Raw genomic sequence first — 20,756 nt, forward strand, 5'->3', positions numbered from 1 at the left:
TATGGGACTGTGGCTGGGTAACCGACTGTCCGGAGATACTTGATGGGCCAGGTTAGTCCTCTAGATCCAGGCGAGCAGAGCTGCTGTCATCACTGTGGTCCTCTTCTGGGGGGGAACTGGATGTTGCTGGCACCTCCTCTCCGCTGACGTGAACTGGGGGACCTGTGGGGATGTAAATGCAGTGTTATTGTTTCTGCGTGTGACATCTTGTGCATGGGTGTGTTCCCCTCAATGGTTGTTGTTGCCCTGGCAGATTTGCCTTTGTGTGAGTTGCTATTTGGTGGGATGGGTGATTCTCGCCAGTGTGCATGCAGTGGTGATAGTTGTCCATGAGGTCTGTGAGGGGTGTCCATGCATTGGTGTTGCATGCATGGCTTGGTATTGGGATGAGTGGGTTGTGATGATGGGGTGCTTGGGAGGTGGTGGAGTGATGGGAGTGAGGGTAAGGGTTGAGGTATGTGATGGCAGGCAGATAGGGGGGGGAGTGAAAGTAGTAGAGAGTTGACACACCAGAGTCCAGTCCTCCTCCTACTCCTGCCAGGCCCTCAGGATGCATGATTGCCAAGACTTGCTCCTCCTGTTGTTAGTTGTGGGGGAGGAGGTGGGGGTCAACTGCTAGTCCACTGTACAGCTATTTGGTGTCTTTCTGCCACGGAATGAACCTTGCCCCCATAGGTCGTTCCACCTCTTCCTGATGTCATCCCTTGTTCTGGGGTGCTGTCCCACGGCATTGACCCTGTCCATGATTCTCCGCTATAGCTCCAACTTCCTAGCGATGGATGTCTGCTGCACCTGTGATCTGAATAGCTGTGACTCTACCCAGATGATTTCCTCCACCATGACCCCTAGCTCCTCCTCTGAGAACCTGGGGTGTTGTTGTGGTGCCATGGGTGTAGTGTAGGTGGTGTGGGTGAGGATATTTGGGGTGATGTGTTGGGGTGTGTGATGTAAGGTGCGTGGATGGTGTATGGGTGATGGTGTTATGTGGCTCTGGTTACGTGGGTGCTCTTCCTGGATCTCTCTCTGTTGGCAAATCTTTCTAGTCGTAAAGGGTTGTGGGTTATGTATGTGTGTGTTTTATAGTGGTGTGGGTGTGGTGTGTGTATGTGTGTCAGGTGTGTGTTATTCAAATTGTCCATTGTAGTGGTGTTTGTATGTGTGTGTGTATTTGGAGTGCAGCGGTATGTACTGCCAATGGTTTAGCGCCATTGAATGTCCGCCACGGTGATTCGTGGGTCATAATATTGTGGGCGTATTTCTGTTGGCGTAACAGTGTAGGTTTGGAAACCGCCAGTTTATCACCCACCTTTGGCCTGGCATACTTGTGTGTGTGGCTGTATAGTGACGGATTGGTATGTGTGTGTCATAATACGCTTGGCGGTAATCCATCACGCCGGCGGTATTGATTGGCAGCAGTCGGCATGGTGGTAAGCGGAACTTACCGCCAATGTCATAATGAGGGCCTTCATAAAGTCTTACACGCAAAACCAAGCGTTGCGGAACATATTAAATCTGGACGCGCAGTATGTAAGAAGGCGCTGATTGCCAGAAAGAACCAGATTAAAGAGGATGTTTAGGAGGCACTACAAAGGGCAAGTGAGTTGAAATATAGTACATGATTTTGGAAAGTCATTAATGCTCCGTACTTTGGAGAAGCCTGTGACCCTAATTTGGATATTCACATACCAGAAGAAAAATGGATGGAACATTTTATGAGTTTATATGACACTCAGATTGAGGCACAGGCTTTCCCTGTTGAGTCCTCGTATTTTGCACCAGGGAACACCAATTATTTGAGATCTCAAATGGAGGAAGGACAGTGGGCTCTGAAGGAAAGTAGTAAGGGTAAAGTACCAGGACCCGATGGGTTTCCACTTGATGTCTTTGGTGAACTCCAAGACCTTTGGGCACCTATGATCAAGAATGTTTTTAACCCCATCGCTAAGGTTGGCCCACCCTCGACTTGGAATACTTCGATAATGATTCCTATTTTTAAAAAGAGCAATAAATCTCACCCAATGAATTATAGGCCCATATCACTTCTTGATTCAACTATGAAGGTGATGCGACATATCTTACTACAGATTAGAGGATTAAGCTAAGGAGGATAACATTTTAACAGATACACAGTATGGTTTAAAAAAATGTTTGGGCACGGTTGATCAAGCTCTTAACCTCTCTATTATTATAATAGGAAAATATGCAGTGTCAAAAAAGGATATAATGTTCCTTTCATTCATGGATTTATTAGTAGACTGCATGTTACATACAAAACTTTAGGCTATCAAGACTGAGCTGGGAGTAGAGGAGACAATAATACCATTTATTAGACAATTGTACAGGGATGCAAATGCCTGTGGGCACCATGGCCATAATAATCAATATACTGAGTACTTCATTGTACACAAATAGGATTGAAAAAGCTTTAAGGTCAAGATCACGTGATACTCCTTATATCAGATCTCGCTCACTTGTATGCGGATAATGCTGTTTTAATTGCAAGAACAGGTAGAGGGCTTCAAGGGGTGATAGGTGATTACATCACCATTGTGCAAGAACTTGATCTGCAAATTAATGAGTTCAAAACCAATACAATTTTATGTGGGGCAAAGCCAAGGAAAAATCATGGCCATATGATTAAGAACACAAATGTTATGAAGAACATGACATTTTCATATCTTGGAATCTTATTTGTAAATAAATTCGTATGGAAATTGATGATTATAAACAGGGTGGCTATGTTTGAGCATGCTAGACAAGGCTTATACAGATTTATTAAAAGTTAGGCTCTAAACCCATCAATGAGAATTTAAAATGTAGGCTTGCAAATTTGTCTCCGTTGCTACATGGGGTGCTGGAATTTGGGGTATGCAGAATGTAAAAAGTATTCAGTACATAGAAAAAAAGTTTTTGAAAAAAATGCTAGCTGTTCCTACAAGCTGTTCTAATGCCATTGTCCACGACGAACTTTGTACCTATACTATGGACACAATTAATATGGCTTCTCTGATACTCTGGCATTCTGTATGGAAATGGAGGAAACAGCCTTAAATAAGATGATTTTAAGGGACTGTTTACGACTCCACACTGCTCAGGAAATTCCATGGCTAGCTTTTGTTAGAATTATTTGTGCGGAGATTGGATGCCCTTGCCTATTTCAAGGAGACAGAGGGGGTCATTCTGACCGGGGCCAGGGTTGGCGGGAGCACCGCCAACAGGCTGGCGGTGCCCCGCAGGGCATTCTGACCGCGGCGGTTTGGCCGCGGTCAGATGCGGAAAACCGGCGGTCTCCCACCGGTTTTCCGCTGCCCAAATGAATCCTCCATGGCGGTGCAGCTCGCTGCGCCGCCATGGAGGATTCTGACACCCCATACCGCCATCCTGTTCCTGGCGGTTCGCCCGCCAGGAACAGGATGGCGGTATGGGGTGTTGTGGGGCCCCTGCAGTGCCCATGCCAATGGCATGGGCACTGCAGGGGCCCCCGTAAGAGGGCCCCACTTTGTATTTCAGTGTCTGCTTTGCAGACACTGAAATACGCGACGGGTGCCACTGCACCCGTCGCACCTTCCCACTCCGCCGGCTCAATTCTGAGCCGGCGTCCTCGTGGGAAGGGTGTTTTGCACTGGGCTGGCGGGCGGCCTCCCGCCAGACTTAGAATCACCCCCTTAGTTTCAACCTTCTGCCTTTTATGATAGGTTTTCCCAATAAGTGCTTTAATTATGCGGATTTAAGTCCTTGCCCTGACGGGACCTCTGTCCAATCGACACAGCACATTTAGCTTTTTTGCACATTTTATGACATCCCAAGAAAACAGTTTTGCACTCCTATTCTTAAGAAATATGAATTAAGACAGTGTAGGTCGGCACTGTTGTTCTACAAAAAAAACTCAGATAGCACTTTGTTATGCTAGGCAGTAGCCTCATTAAATTTGTAGGCATTTAAACCACAAAAAGATGAATGCTTTGGGATATTGTTTGCATGTATGCGTCTCCCTTTTTCTGTGCACTTTATAACTTACTGCTGCTAGCCCTTAGACGTTTGTTTTATGTCTTTTCAAACTTGATGTAATATGATTTGTTTTTATCATATGAATATATATTTATTGTTTTATACTGTATGTGCTTTTATGCTACAGAAATGTCGCAAAATAAAGATTTCTGACAGACTGAATACTATTTTTAGTTGACCAGTATCCATTTAGTTTTACTCCAGAAACAGTGCAGTCTACATCCAATTTGGGTAAGCACAGTTAGTTGTCAGACGCAGTGACAGGTGTCTGCTTCTCGTTTTAGGAGTGTTGATAAAGTAGTGTGAAATTGCTGGCGGTGGCTTATGTATGTTGTTGTATGTTAAACTAGTTTTTGAAACAAAATACTTGTAGGTTGTTTCAGTACTTGTTTTGTAAAATACAGACTAAACTGAATGTGTTTGTGTACCCATTTAATAAATTTTATTTTTCTTGATCTAAATGATGACCCCTCCGTGCTCACATATTGGATGGAAAAACCTAGACTTTGTTCTTATTTAATTTAATGCATTGATCATCATCATTTTAATACAGGAAAAGGTTTGTTTATCCCCCTGTGTGCGTGGGGCGAGCTGGTTTAATCCTCGGCCACGGTTTCCGTGTGCCCGGGGCGAGACCAGCTCGTCCTACACCCGGCCCACACCCCCTGTCAGGGATGGAAGGGGAATCGCTTCCCTTCAAACCCCACCCTCCAAACCCCTCCCCCAGTGACGTCTGATGACCGGGAGGTGGGGGCAAGCAGAGGCATGAAAGGAAAGGCCTTTACTTTACTTTCATGCCTCTGTAAGCATTTCTGCAGCCCGATTGTTAAGCAAATTTTTTTTTTGTTCATTTCATTTTTATACATAAGGGGAGCGGCCCCTTTGGCAAGGGTAGCTCCCCTGGGGGCACATTACTGTTGACCATTTCTGCCCCCCTTGGGGGTAGATCGGACTATTTTTATTAGGCCACTCTGCCCCCATGGGGGGCAGAAACCACTAGACACCAGGGATTTATTTTTAGTCAGTTTCACACAAGGGGAGTGACCCCTTAGGTAAGGCTCACTCCCCTGGGGGGCAGAAACCGGTAGTCACCAGGGATTTTTTTTAATTTTTTACAGATGGAGAGTGACCCCCAGGGGGGTGGGGTGGGCTGAATCCACTTAGGCACCAGGGATTGGTTTGTGTTTTGTTTGGGGGGCAGCCCCTTGGGCAAGGGTTGCTCCCCATGGAGGCACATTACTGTTGCTCATTTCTGCCTCCCTTAGGGGCAGATCAGCCTATTTTTGTAAGGCCCATATGCCTCTACAAGGGGCAGAAAGCACACCAGAGACCAGGGAAGATTAAAAAAAAAAAGAAAAAAAAAGAGGGTGGGGTATGGCTATACCCCTACCCCAAATGGGGACAAAGTTGTTCTGCCCACCGGTGGGAAGATAGGGCAATTACCCCTGATCCACTCCCTGGAGGGAGAAGGGGGGCAGAAAGCCTACTAGATGCCAGAGAATAAAAAAAAAAAAAAAAAAATTGTGGGATGGTGGCTACCGACCAGTATGGGTATGGTTATGCCCCCACTCCAACTGAAGGTGGTAACAGTCTTTCAGCTCTTCCCCACACACTAAAACATCTTATCCCACAGCAAGCAAGAGGACATTTGATTATTTTGGGTTTTGGTTTTACATTTGAGCCATGAGAGCTTGTCTAACTCTCAAAATCGTCCCACTTGAAAAGGAGAGGGCTGCACTTTTTGGACTTTGGGACATCTAGAAAAATCTACAAGACCTAGACACGTCTGAAAACTAAACATCTGGCTGAGTCCAGGGTGGTGTGCTTCACATGCACCCCGGACCATTTTCTTACCCACAATGCCCTGCAAACCTCCAACTTTGCTGGAAATCACACATTTTTCCCACATTTTTGTGATGGAACCTTCCGGAGTCTGCAGGAATCCACAAAATTCCTACCACCCAGCATTGTCGCATCTATACCGATAAAAACTCTGCCCCACTTGTTAGCCTAAAAACGTTTTTGGACCCGCTTTTGTTCCCCCTCATTTTCTACATGTTTTTGGCTCTTCCCTGTTACAGGCACCTGGCCCACCTACACAAGTGAGATATAATTTTTACCGGGAGACTGAGGGGAACGTTGGGTGGTAGGAAATTTGTGCTGGTGCGGTGATCCCACACAGAAATGTGGGCAAAAATTGATTTTTAGGTAAATTTGAGGTTTGCTGAGGATTCCAGGTAAGAAAACACTCAATTCAAGTCACACCTTCCTGGACTCCCTCGGGTGTCTTTTTTTCAGAAATGTTTGGGTTTAGTAGGTTTCCTTAGATGGCTGCTGAGCCCAGGACCAAAAATGCAGGTCCACACCCCACATAAAACAGGTAGTTTTGTATTTGATCATTTTGATGTGTCCACATAGTGTTTTGGGGCATTTCCTGATGTGGGCACTAAGGTACCATTTTTATCTGGATACCTGGGGGAACGCTAGGTAGACAGAAGTTTGGGGCTAAGGATTCTGGGTAACAGAACCTGGTGAGAGCACCACAAGTTACCCCATCCTGGGTTCCCCCAGGTGTCTAGTTTTCAGAAATGTCCAGGTTTGCTAGCTTTTCCTAGGTGTCGGTGCCAAAATCCACAGCTAGGCACCTTCCAAAAAACACGTCAGAGTTCAATGTAAATATGTGATGTTTCCATGTTGCATTTCCTGTCACGGGCATTAGGCCTACCCACACAAGTAAGGTATCCTTTTTATCGGGAGACTTGGGGCAACACAGAATAGCAGAACAAGTGTTATTGCCCCTTGTCTTTCTCTACCTTTTTCCTTCCAAATGTAAGACAGTGTGTAAAAAAGATGTCTAGTTGAGAAATGCCCTGTAATTCACATGCTAGTATCGGCACCCCGGAATTCAGAGATCTGCAAATAACCACTGCTTCTCAAAACCTTACCTTGTGCCCATTTTAGATATACAAAGGTTTTCTTGATACCTATTTTTCACTCTTTATATTTCACCGAATGAATTGCTGTATACCCGGTATACAGTGAAAACCCATTGCAGGGTGCAGGTCCTTTATTGGCTCTGGGTACCTAGAGTTCTTGATGAACCTACTATTCCGAAATATCCCCGCAACCAGAAGAGTCCAGCAGACCTAACGGTATATTGCTTTTGAAAATCTGACATCACAGGAAAAACTTACAGAGTAAAACGTGGAGGAAAACTGCTGTTTTGTTCCCTCAATTTCAATATTATGTGTTTATTTCTGCTGTTATTTTCTGTAGGAAAACCTTGTAAGATCTACACAAATGCCACCTGCTGAATTCAGAATTTTGTCTTCTTTTTAGAAATGTTTAGCTGTCAGGGATCCAGCATTGGTTTCACACCCATTTCTGTCACTAACTGGAAGAAGCCTAAAAGCACAAAAGATAGTAAAAATGGGGTATGTCCCAGTAAAATGCCAACATTTTGTTGAAAAATGTGGTTTTCTGATTACAGCCTACCTGTTCCTGAAAGCTGGGAAGATGGTAAGTGTAGCACTGCAAACCCTTTGTTGATGCCATTTTCAGGGAAAAAAAACACAAGCCTTCTTCTGCAGCCCTTTTTCCCCATTTTGTTTTTAAAAAACGAAATTTGGCCTAATTTCTTGGTCTCCTCAAGGGGAACCCACAAACTCTGGGTACCTCTAAAATCCCTAGGATGTTGGAAAAAAAAGGACGCAAATTTGGCGTGGGTAGCTTATGTCGACAAAAAGTTATTATGGCCTAAGCGCAAACTGCCCCAAATAGCCAAAAAACGGCCTGGGACCGGAGGGGGGGAAGGCCTGGCAGCGAAGGGGTTAGTACTGTTTTTGTTGATGTTGTTATAGTGTATTTATTTATATGTGCGACACAGAAGACGTGATTTAAAGGTTTCCGATGTAGGGATAAAATACATTGGGTACTACATAGCAAAGTAGATACTATGGTCAGGTGTAATGGTGAATGGAGTAAGCGCGGTGTAGTGATCTGATGTGGATAAGTGTGTTGTACTAGGGTGGTTTCGGTGGCTGTAGGTTTTGAAGTGGTTGGGTACATTTTTGTGAGTTTAGAGTAGAGTGATGTGATTATAAGCGGTCCACAGCAATGCAAATAATGGAATGTTTGGATGTTCTGAGAGTGGTGTGAATTAGTCTTTTATGGACTGAGATGTGTTGTGTAATGTACCACATGTTGTCACGTGGTGTAGTGCATAGGATGTGGTACAGAATGTAATGGCTTTAGCATATGTTTACATGCCTATAGGACATGCCATGGCACATGATGAGGAAGGTCGAGATTGAGGTGGAATGTGTGAACGCACTTAATCAGTGAACATATCCTATTTGCTGTGCCAATTCTGTCAAGGTCTAAGTTATACTGTTTGGTCTTTTTAAGTGAAGGCAGGGGGCAGGAGAAAGAGAAACAAGAGAGAACGGATGGGAAGGTGGAAGAGGTTGAGAGTAATGGAAGGAAGGAAACTAGAGGGAAAAAGAGTGAGCAGGAAACAAGAGCTAGAAATCAGTCCTTACATGAGGATTCCCAGTGGCAGGTACAGACTAGGATCTAGTTCCCACAGCCACACCCATTGCGGGTGACCTAGCATGATGCATCAGTGTCTCCTTGTACCATCACAGATGTACCCTCTATGTGTTCAGGACTCGCATGAGGATTCTAGGGGGCAAGTACAGAGAATCGAGTTGCCATTGCCACACTCATTTTGTAGGGCTGATATGTAGATTGGTGAGAGGGTATGAATTTTCTGTTGAGGAGGCAAACTTAGGTAACTATGGGGGTGATTCTAACTTCGGCGGGCGGCGGAGGCCGCCCGCCGAAGTTCCCCCACCAAAATACCGCTCCGCGGTCGAAAGACCGCTGAGGGTATTTTGGGATTTGCCCTGGGCTGGCGGGCGGCCGCCAAAAGGCCGCCCGCCAGCCCAGGGCAAATCAACCTTCCTACTAAGATGCCGGCTCAGAATTGAGCCGGCGGAGTGGGAAGGTGCGACGGGTGCAGTTGCACCCGTCGCGTATTTCAGTGTCTGCTAGGCAGACACTGAAATACTTTGTGGGGCCCTCTTACGGGGGCCCCTGCCGTGCCCATGCCATTGGCATGGGCACGGCAGGGGCCCCCAGGGGCCCCGCGGCACCCCCTACCGCCATCCTGTTCCTGGCGGGCGAACCGCCAGGAACAGGATGGCGGTAGGGGGTGTCAGAATCCCCCATGGCGGCGCAGCAAGCTGCGCCGCCATGGGGGATTCCAAGGGCAGCGGTAAACCGGCGGGAGACCGCCGGTTTACCCTTTCTGACCGCGGCCAAACCGCCGCGGTCAGAATGCCCTGCGGGGCACCGCCGGTCTGTCGGCGGTGCTCCCGCCGACCCTGGCCCCGGCGGTCTGAGACCGCCGGGGTTAGAATGAGGGCCTATATCATTTGGAACTGGGTGTGTGCATGATTATGCCAGAGATTGTGTCTAATGTGCACTGATTATGTAGGGTGAAGTGTGAATTTACTTCGGTATAGGTCCGATGTTAATGGGGCAATGCCTTGAAATCTAAAATACTTTCAACAGTGTTGATTGCATGATGATGCCTGGAGTTATCCCTAATCCCTAGAGTTCAAGTAGAAAAAGGGTTTCATTAAAATTGATATAAATTTGCCCTTTGGGTGGAAAATGTCTAGCCAAAAATTTGTGAAGGCTGATAAAGATGACTAGTGTACTGGGACTCAGATGGTCAAGGTTAAGACAACACAACACAATCAGTACTGGCAAAAGATTTCAGAATCTTACCAACGCTGCCATTTCAGCTGGCTCTGGCTTCATGCCAGTGCCCCGAATTTAAAATACATACTAGCTCTATGGACCAAGAATTCTGTACTTGCCTAGCGTTCAGAAGAATATTTTGCTGCTCTATCTTCATTCCAGGTTTTTGGGGTCAATTACAGTTTCCAGAAGCTTTAAAAACATCTTTTTAGCTCTTAAGGTTCTAGTATAGCAGACATCTGAAACTACAATTGTGCCATATTCCTAAACCCCAGTTCACAGGCCCTATTCATCAAACCTGTGGTTCCACTGAATGCCCTCTCACCTGGAATAATTCAAATTCACCTGATCAGTTATTGATAAAATATATGCCCTTGAAGTTTGCACCCCCCCAGAGATTGTACTGAGCATCATCATCCCCTACCACACAGTCTACTTGCAGAAAATGGCCTCATCCCCTGCGACTGTGCTCATTTCAAAGTATCTCTAGAATCTGACTCGCTGCGTCTTGATGGCCGCAGTTGTGCTGAAATAAAGTTGGAGTTTACCTAAGGCTTATATTCAACAATAAGTATGAAAATTGAGACAAATAACCCACCATAAAAAATCATCTATAAGTCTGCAAACAATGTGTCACGATGTATTCATTTGGCACAAAAAGATTCATACCAACCGTTGAAATACAAATCCCATAGGAGACAATGGGATTTATATTTTGGCGGGCAGGATATCCGTCCACTGTGATGGAGTAACCCGTCGGCCGAAATCTAAATCCGGCCCATAGTCGCTATTAGCTTTGTATTCCCTTTTTCAATCTTCTCAGCGTTTGAAGATATCTGTGAGATTGCCTGTCGGCCCAACCAATCCCCCTTCGCCTCTTGTTTTGTTTCTGTTTCCCTAAGAACCCTGTGTAACATTGACACAGAAACCAGCAGGTTGAATAGCAGTTCTGGTTTGTATACCTTCCTCCCTGGCCTCTTAACAAAAGCTAAGTCTGAGGACACAAATCAAGGGTAGTAAAACACATGTGAATGTTGCAGATTACTTGGGCAAACCTAAAATATTTTCAGTGATAGCACAGGCTGGTAGCAGTGGCAGACCCTGGTCAAAAGCTAAACACAGAGCAGTCAGAATAATTCTGTTAAAAACAAAAACAAAGACCACCATGCAAATAAAGAGGAGCAAATCTTTAACTTGTCTCTGAGGAAAGAACCAGAAACATCAGAGGAGCTGGCCAAAACCTAATGTACTTGGCATATCTGGAGATATTATACCAGGAACCAGTGCAATCTAAAAGTAGCAGAAATGTGACTCTGAATGGCATGACTTCATGTGTCACCCCTGGGTTTCAGATAAAAGGAAGCTAACTAGGAAAATAAGCGATTTCGAAGAAGGACTGCATGCCATTTCAAATGAGGACAGGTACTCCAAAATAAATGACAAGGTTTTATCAAAGCCTTGAACAGACCCCTGTTTAATCCATTGTGTACAAACGTGTCACAAGATAGGAAACCAATAGAATTTGATAATCAATAGTCAAGACTGAAACCTCTGAGGACAGGATCCAATGGCTTGCTTCAGATTAACTCCTTCCATTGCTTCTCTGTGCTCAGATTAACTCCTTCCACTGTTCGTCTCTGCTTGGGGTTTTAGCTTTGACAACATTAGTCTTTCTGTAATGCCAATGAAGTGCATTATCTTTTTTGTGAGAGTGGAAGAGGAGAGGTATGTCAGGTAGACATCAGACCACAATTCACACACAAAGTCCTGTATCTGCTATGCCGTCTGGTGAAAAGTATTCACATGGCTAGCACACTTCAGGTGTCAAAGCTCCACTTTTGTAAAGCAAAATTAAGAAGTAAATAGAGTTGGCTTTAAAATGGAAGATTTTTGTTTCAGAAGATTAGGAAGGGTTTGTGCCCAAGACAGAAGCTTCATGCAGCACAATGCAGAGTGCTGCCTGGTGAAGGACTATATTTGGAAGGCCTCACCTTGCGTATGTCGTAGACTGCACTTTCAGTTCGCTCCTTGCTGCGGCAGGCTAGTATGATGCGTGCTCCTCTCCGAGCCAGATCAACCGCAGTTGCTTTACCAATGCCTGTGTTCCCTCCTGAGAAAGGAGAGAGAGTTAAAATATGAAATGTGCCATTGCCTGTGGAATAAAAAGGACAATAATGTCACGTTTCACTCCCGACAGGCCCTATCTCCCCCCACAAGAAGAGACCAACTGACAGGAAGATAGATGAATGAACCAAATCCAAGATCCCAAGGTTAGTATGTCTCTGATGGAAACTGTCTCCCCCATTGAGAAGGTGACTGGGAGTGATTGGAAGGGATAAAATCATGTAGTGGAAAGGAAGGGTAGAAATTAAGAAAAAGTAGGAAAACTGAAGAATGGAAAGCATTAACGAAGAGACAAAAAAGAAATATTATGAATTAGGCAGGTGATTGTTAGTGGTGTGCAAAGATTTTTCCACCACTGAACTTTTAGAAGGTTTCTAAGTTTAGTCCTTCATAAGTTTACACAGTTTCCTGGTTTACATCTGCAAAGTGTTTTCCCCAGTATTGCAGGTTCAGTATCCCCATGCAAATGATTTTCACTCAATCAACTGATACTTTCCCTTTACGTTTTGCAGACCACTAAGCGCCCAGTTCACTAAGAAAAAAATCCAGCAGATGTGTACTATTATGCCTGGAAAGCCAGGCCAAGGCGCCGGTTTTCATGCACACCATTAGGACTGTCTTTTTCAAGATGCTTATTTCCCTTGTGTAGAACTGTACATAATACAAAATTCAGTGGAGAGGGACAGGCAGCTGAATGTGCAAAAGCATGTTTCTTCTATTTACTTTCTTTCTGGGAGGGGAAATACTTTTGGGCACTCACAACCTTACAATGTAACAGTGCCTTTTTCAATCCACTTTGCACCCCTTGCAGTTGACGTTTTCTTGCACATTTCTTCACAATTGTGATGAAGCAATTGGTAGTAGTAAAACCCTTTACACCTGCCAGGAATCCGTTTGTGCTAGGCATGGCAAAGGATATTTCTGGCTACAAACATGCTTACAGTCGAAAATATCCTTGTGAATTGGGCCTGTGGTGAAGCAAAGTTTGTGCTGACCTACTTCGTTAGTGTTTATTTAGAAGTTTTGTAGCAAACTGTATCAAAAGTCAAAAGCAATATATGGAGGTGGCAAAGCAAAAACTCTACAACCTACAGTAGTTTTCCATAGAACTTCACGATGACTGTGGAAACAAAGGACATTCTGCAGTTTTGCACATTCCTAGTTATGTGTTGTATTAGAATGAGGAGTGAGAAGTGAGGTGGGAAATGAAAAAAAGACTCGCCACACTGCAATGCTCTTTAACAGAAATACTGCAATGATATTAATTTTAAAAGCTGCTCAATGCAATGTGGTGTAGACCTAACAAACCCTAACCATTGAGTGGAGGCAGGTGTGCAGAGCCATACGTATCACAACAAGGTATCCTACAACCTATATACAATAAGGTTATTCTTTGAAATTGAGAAAGAAAGAATGAAATGCAACTCACGGAAAAGTTATTTGTGCCTTCCATATGAAAGCCAGTGTGTAAGAAAGACGACATTGTGCAAAATGCCCTCTGAATCACGTGTTAGTATGGGTACCAACAAATTCAGATTTGTAGAAATATCCACTGCTCCTCAGCTTAGCATCTAGTGTACATTTCAGAAATACATACAGAAATACATAGATTTCCTTCATACCAATTTTTCACTCTTCATATTTTATCATATGAACTACTCTACACTCGGGGCACAAAATAAAAAAACAAGGTGCCGCTCAGTTGTTGGCACTGGATGCCTTGGGTTCTTGGAGAACATACAAATCCTATATATACACAACAAGAAGAGTCTAGCAGATGGACCAAATAATGCTTTTGTAAATTTGCCATCGTGACAAGAAGTTACAGATGAAAACGTCACAAATGGCTGTTTTCCTACACATTTTCACATATTTTTTATTTCTACAGTTAGTTTCCTTGAGAAAATCTTGAGGTATCTACATAAATGATTCATTGCTAAATTCAGAATTTTTTCTACTTTTCAGAAATGTATATATTTCCAGGGTCTCCCATTTGTTTCACACCTACAAACTGAATGAGGTCGAAAGTACTTACAAAAATGCCAAGACCGTGGTAATTATTATTATTTTTCTTAATACAACCCCTGGTTACTCCTGAAAGCTTGGAAAATGGTTATTTTAGCGCATCAAATCTTTTGTTGATTTAATTTTTTGGGGGAATAACACTTTTGTTTGCGGAGAGCTTTTTCCAGTTGTCCCAAAAAAACTAAAAAAACAACACTGAGCTATATTTTCCCAATTTTCACGGTCTCCTCCAGTGTTGATACCTTATATAGGAAAAAAACATTATGGAGGCCTAAGTACGATCTACCTTGAATAGCTAAAAAAAGCACTTACAATTGCTCAAATAGAGTGCCAGCCCTCAAAAAATCATAATAGCGTTATCAGACCTGCATTTCTAGAGGCTTGAATAAACTTCTCAACCTAACTGCAATATACTTGACATGTAACCTGCTCTCAAGTTGTGTGATCCTAGGCAAATATTTTATTTGAGAAGAGTCAACTTTTTCTTCATTATCGCATGAGAGCACATTAAAATATTTCTGCTTTACAAAAACATTATTCTGTTTAATTTAATACACTGAGGCTGTAATTAGGGGTCTGACAGTCCATGGACCAATGAACTCATGGTGGCGGTAGGACCACCGCAACCTTGGCGGTGTGACTACCACATTACGATGCTGGCGATCGAACCGGCAACACACTGCCACCACCACCAGGATCAGAGATTCCAACAGGTTGGCAGCATAGCAAGTCTTGGTCAGCCACGATGGTGCTGAGTTCGGCACCACCGTGCTGATTATGACTTGCCTTTTTGCCGGCCTTTCCATGGTGGGTACCCCACCACGGAAAGGCCTGTTGAAAGGCCAGGACAGGCCACAGGTGGGCCGCTGCACTGCCCATGCCTATGGTTGCATAAATGTTTTGCAATTTGAGTTACAACTTTTTGAGACTCGACTTATGAATGTCTAGGTCAGTTAACAAAATAAGGACTCTGAGTGGGTAACAATCTAAACTACTGCTTGAGTATTAGTGAAATAGGTCACAATTTGTGACTCACTTTGATTAGTGGCCTTCACTGGAATTGTGAACTGCTAGGGTAAGCAGACCACCATGTCTGTGACCCCCTTTTTTAAAGAAAATAAGTTTTACTTTTCTTTTGAAAGTTTGCTTAAGAGTTGCCAGTGGTTCCTGGAACCGCAGCATATTAACCCCCGAACCTTTTTTTTTTCATTCCACAGTGATTTACATTTCTTAGCAGGACATTCTTTCACTCTGTGCTTTTTCCCAGGCTGCAATAAGATAGGATTGTCCCTATCTTATTATAGGGACAATCCTATCTGCATCTCTAACTTTCACAGAAACATACGCGGGGACATTTTCTCAGAACATCAATTGTTTTATTAAAACAAAAACATTTCCCTGTCCCACGCACGTTAGAGGGAGGTTTCAGCCAGATAACCATGACTGCATGCTGTCTGACTTTGTTACAGCTGCTCGCTGAGACCACCAGTTCCCTCGCCTATATGGGGATGGTATCTCTATAGACAACAGGCTTTTCCAGTACTATCATACTCAGGTATGGGGGATGATGTATTCCGCGGGGATCCTGCATGGCAGATTAGGGCTTATCCTGCTGTGCTCTAACATAGACCACTAGTTGCGTAGGTAGAAATCATATCTCACACTGTGCCAGTATGGTGGGATTTTTCTTGTGGTTCACTTTTCTTGTCACAATTTTGCTTCAGTATGTTTCATCATCCTAGTTATTGCATTTCATGTTGTTTTATCTAGGATGCAGCTGATTCAATAAATCTTATTGAACCGTTCCCTGCCTCTGTTTGTCTTTGCATGTGTGAGACAAATGTAACTGAGAGAAAAGGGATGAGATCTGATCCACCGCGATTTCCCCAAGAAGGTATAAATACATGTGCCCGGTTGCCACAAATCATCACTGTTCTTGGGCAGAGATGAGACCCAGCTAGCTGGCCAGAAACGGATTAGGCCGTTATACACATTTACAACTATTTAAAAGAATATACAGTAAAATACCGCAAAGATCACTTTAATTATGAGGGAGTTCTTTTGTTGTCTGGTTCTCGTATTTCAAATAATTGCCCGTCAAATATCTTTTGATAATAGCCAGTGTTTAATTTGAAAAATAAAGTGCCATGGGCCCTTTGTTCAAAGGCTGAGGTGCCGAAAACCAAGGCTGCTAGTAAGTATTCCACCTCATGCCTTTAATCCACCACCAGACTCTTCCTGTACCTTTATCTCACTGTTGCTTTTTCGACCCCTCTTTTCTCACTTTTTCACTGTTCTTCCACCTTTCTCTGTCTCCTCCTTTCCACCTTTTGTGTTTTTTTCTCTCTTGTTCGGGATCAAAGCCTGTTGAGGAAACGTAAGTGCGGGCCCCAAAAATGTGTGGTATGCCGCACCTACAACCACCCGCTCAAATTAAGCACGGACAGTAGCTGTTACTAATTAACATGCTTTTAAAACAGAGGTTCTCTGGCTCTTTAATAATGCACATATATTGATATGTTTGATACCATAAAAAGCTGATTCATTGTTGCAATATTACCACAGCCTAAAACTAGGAATCAATCTCCAATCCTTTTTGCTCACCACTGATTAACTAATATTGATAAAAGTGCAAAATAACCAATCCATTTCATTTTGCTGATAGTATCATGCCTAAATACAGTGCCCCACAAATATACTCATAACAGAGATACAGCTTGGCAGCAATCATTCTAAAACAAATGACAGGTCAAATCCCATAGAATGTTTGCATCAGGGCAGTAGCTATCAGTGCAGCAGGTGCTGTGGCACCAGGTCAAAGGGCGCAGAGGGGCCCAGCAGACTGTATGCATGTCTATCTTTAATCTTGCTTGCTTTAGGACCCAGGAAACGTTTAGTACATTACTAGTATTCAGAATGATCAGATTCTCCTTAAGAAGGATCACTGTCCTCTAGGTGAGATACCATTTGCACCAACTGATTATGTGTTACAGAAAATAGTAATTTCTTATCTAAAAATATCTTCCTTTAGTATGCCTGAGCATCTTACAATTACTCCTATCAATCAGTGGATTCCACTTGCAACCACATGCACCTGCTTCTCATTCATAACCCACCATGCAGTTCAGAACCTAATGTAGAACTCCCTTTTGACGGAGCACAAATATTTACTGAGAAAATTGCTGGATTTAAGTGAAAATGCAATTACTCCTGCTTAACTTTACACCACAAATGTGTGGAATTATGCAGGAGAAAATCCAACAGAAGGTAGTTAGGTGGTCTTCATAAGGTATAAAGGACAACATGGTTTGGCTGAGTGATAAGGAGAATGTAACAATCCCAAGCTTAGGGTTTAGGAAAATGATTGCCTAGTGTGAGTAAATGTTTCCCTATGGAGGAGAAAAACAAAAAAGTGCTTCTTCTGGTGCGAAATGCTACTGTATGTACAGTTCCACTTCGGAAGAATTACTATAACCAAGCAGTATTCATTAACAAATTGCTACTAGCAGCTGAAAAGAACACTACTCTCCAGTCTCCACTCTTATGGTGGCCACTGAAGCACAAACTTACTGACATACCCATTCTTTCCAAACCCATTCATCCATCCATCCATATACTTTTTATTTATCCAATCAATGGATCTTTAATTCACTCACCAATACACAATCGCAAACACTCTGACTCTTTTTGACATTATACCACTCAATAATTCATGTAAATATACACACAAAAGCGCCAATCACTGAAATACACTTTGTTTGAAAACTAGACAAGCCCAACTTTGCCAGCCAGCTGAGTAAGCACTCTAGTCGGTACTATAATCAGTCCAAACAATTGAGCCAATCAATCAAATCAGTGGGTGAAGACGGCAAGTATTCGTTATCCTCACGTACAAAAAAATACTATTTTTTAAAAACAAAAAAAGAGTTCACCCTGAAAGCCACCCTGGATGAAGTGACACACCTACTGGCCAATATCAGCTGCCATAAAAAAAGCAAAACTAAAAACATCATCAGTTTTCACTTTTTCTCTCCTGTGGGATTTTCCAAAATGTGGTTCTCAATTACAAGCAGGTCCCTCACCAAAGCTTTCAGCACCAAGAATGGTTTCTTTCTTGCTAAAAGGGCTGCTGACGATACTATTGTTTGTGCCTTGCAGCGTCACATTTGGGGAAGTTAAAAAGAAATCCAGAGTTGCATATCACCTGAATCTACAATCATACTTGCCCTTAGACAAAATGTCAATATAGCAAAATGCCTCTGAATGTGATACATAGTTTCCAATCTTAGTTAGCAAAAGTTGTATTTCCCTCCTGCACAAATTGTCTGACTTGCTGTATAAATTCATACTCCTGTGCCTCTTAATTTCAGCTGCACTGCCTAAAGTGCTCCAATTTCTTTATAATTAATATATTGTTTTGAGCATTTAACAATAGCTATACAACCAGTGACTTATTTTGCAGAGAGATCATTGAAGCACATGCCATGCTTATTTGCAAATACATAAGAACTAATTTCATACTTAATGTGTTAATTGTGCCACAAGCAGCCACCAACTATAAAATCGTACAGCAGTTACATTTTTTCCAACAAAAATAAAACCAAATTGGTGGACATGCGCCTGAAGTAATCAGCTAATCATTCTCAAATCATCAAGAGCAACTCATCTTATAAAGTCATCGGATACTCATTTTCAATCATCTTGAAATCATAAGGAACAACTGAACCTTGTGAAGTCATCAGATACTCATCGCCATCTCATCCTCAAAAGATCAGGTACAAGTTTCTAAGCTTCGCTGATGACTTCAGGAGCATGACGATGACGTGTGATGAAGTGACAATGACTTCTAATGTAGTTTCATGATCATCCAATGACTCTAGGATGACTTCTAAAGTCATCCTGTTCGGCATGGGCCAGTGGGGACGATGGGTGCTTGCTCTTGCAGGCCTGCGAGTATTTCTGTAGGCCACTGCGAGTCCAAGAGGGCGTGGGGAAGCAAGCCCGAGGAGAGCAGACAAGGTGCTCACCAACCTGTGACTATCGTGGGTGCTAAGAACCGCCGGGATATGGATCCAACTCGTCAAAGGGCATGAAGGATGATTGACAAGCACTCAGTGGTACACCAGGGTTTATTGATGCGCCAACAGCTGCTTCCGCCTAAATTTCCTGTGGATGGCGTGGAATCTGGATAACTAATCTGGAATTGTCCAAATCTATAAGTTAACTCCTGGCACGCACAGTCCCTGCAAAGCACTCACTCCCCTGACTTTTTAGGGACTCTTAAACTATGGGATGGCAGCTGCTGGCCCCATTTTCCTTGGAGGTGACAAGACACTCTGCTAAATCCAAGTTTACTGCTAAGCTGGGTGTTCCTGTCTCTTGTTTTTTCTTTTACTACCAACCATAACATCCACTAAAACAAAGACACAAAAGACATCCATTATAAGGGACACACTGATGGCCCAAGCGCAAACCCAATCTGCCTCGTCCCACCATAATGTTGATTCTGACTCGCTGCCTGCTATCGATCCAGAGACCCCAGTCACCAAAAATTACTTCAATAATATCGGAATTCTGTAAGGAAATGTCAACCCTCCATCAGGACATTAACAAATCCATAGCTGATTTTGATCAGAATTTCCACAATTTGGAGGGTCGCTTAGATCAACTTGAAGGTGCAGCTAAGAAGCGCGACAAGGAACAGGACATGCTTTTTGAGAGGGTGGCAGCCCTTGAGCGAACTCAACCAACCCTCATCCGGAAAATCGACGATGGTGAAAACTGCAGCAAACACAACAACCTGCTCATCAAAGGAATCAGCTCATCCATTTCAGACTCCAAGCTCCCACCATATGTTGAATTTTTGCACCCTCCTCTCAACTTCTGCAGACTTGGACATACCATTACATCGCATTCACATTATTATTACATCATACTCAGATTTTCAACAAAAGTGTAACCTAACTCTAGATGTTCTGACCAGAATTCATTTTTACAAGAAGAAGGAAGAGATTTTCCAAGTTTCTCGTAAACAGAACCCCATCAACTAAGATGGTGACAACATTCAGATCTATCAAGATAGCTCAGCGAATACCCTAACGAAATAGAAAGAATTTAAAAGGGGGACGGACTGTCTGCATGAACATATGGGGGTTCCCATTCCATCTGCTTTTTACAATTAGGCTTAAGTCCTGCATGGTACACACCCAAGAACAGGCTGAGGCTTTCCTTCATCTTCAGACTACTTCACAACTGACTGCAAAGCACTGAAGATGGATTCCTGGACCTGAGGACCTGCAAAGGAAGGGGACCAAGTCCAAGAGTCACTAAAGTGTCCAGGAGGGGCAGGAGCCCACTAAAACCTGGATGAAGGTGCAAAATGGCTGCCTCCAGGTGGAAGAAGCTGAAGATACTGCAACAACGGAAGATGCCAGGAACTTCTCCTTTTCACAGAAGATGTCCCACTGTGTGCTGGAGGATGCAGAATTGTTTCAATGCAGAAAGACCGCAAACAAGCCTTGCTAGTTGCAAAGGTCGCGGTAGAAGAAAATGGGTGCTGCCCAGGCCCAGGAAGGACCAGGAGGTCGCCCCTTGGAGGAGGAGACAGAGGGGGCGCTCAGCAACACAGAGAGCCCATAGTACTCCAAGTTGGAGAATGCTTAAGGAGTGCAAAATTCCAAAATGGCACATGAAAACACGTAAACTGCTTAGCCAGGAGATTGACAGCCATACCGAAGGTATGACAGATGATGAATGAAATCTATGATCTTCCTTACGACTTGGTTGCAATCCAGAACACTCTGTGGAGACCTACCTACCCCTAATTGTGT

The 20,756-nt window shown here is 43.5% G+C and overlaps 1 protein-coding gene across 1 annotated transcript in view; it reads right to left on the bottom strand.

Annotated features, from left to right (window-relative positions):
* LOC138285814 (dehydrogenase/reductase SDR family member 13-like) overlaps positions 1 to 20,756 on the bottom strand; it is a 190,764-nt gene that overhangs the window by 155,873 nt on the left and 14,135 nt on the right. Inside the window, exon 2 of the mRNA XM_069226212.1 lies at positions 11,769 to 11,887. Within this exon, the coding sequence (XP_069082313.1) occupies positions 11,769 to 11,887 (119 nt within the window). The remainder of the gene's footprint in view (positions 1 to 11,768; positions 11,888 to 20,756) is intronic.

Source organism: Pleurodeles waltl, chromosome 3_1, assembly GCF_031143425.1.
Source record: "Pleurodeles waltl isolate 20211129_DDA chromosome 3_1, aPleWal1.hap1.20221129, whole genome shotgun sequence".
NCBI lineage: Eukaryota > Metazoa > Chordata > Amphibia > Caudata > Salamandridae > Pleurodeles > Pleurodeles waltl.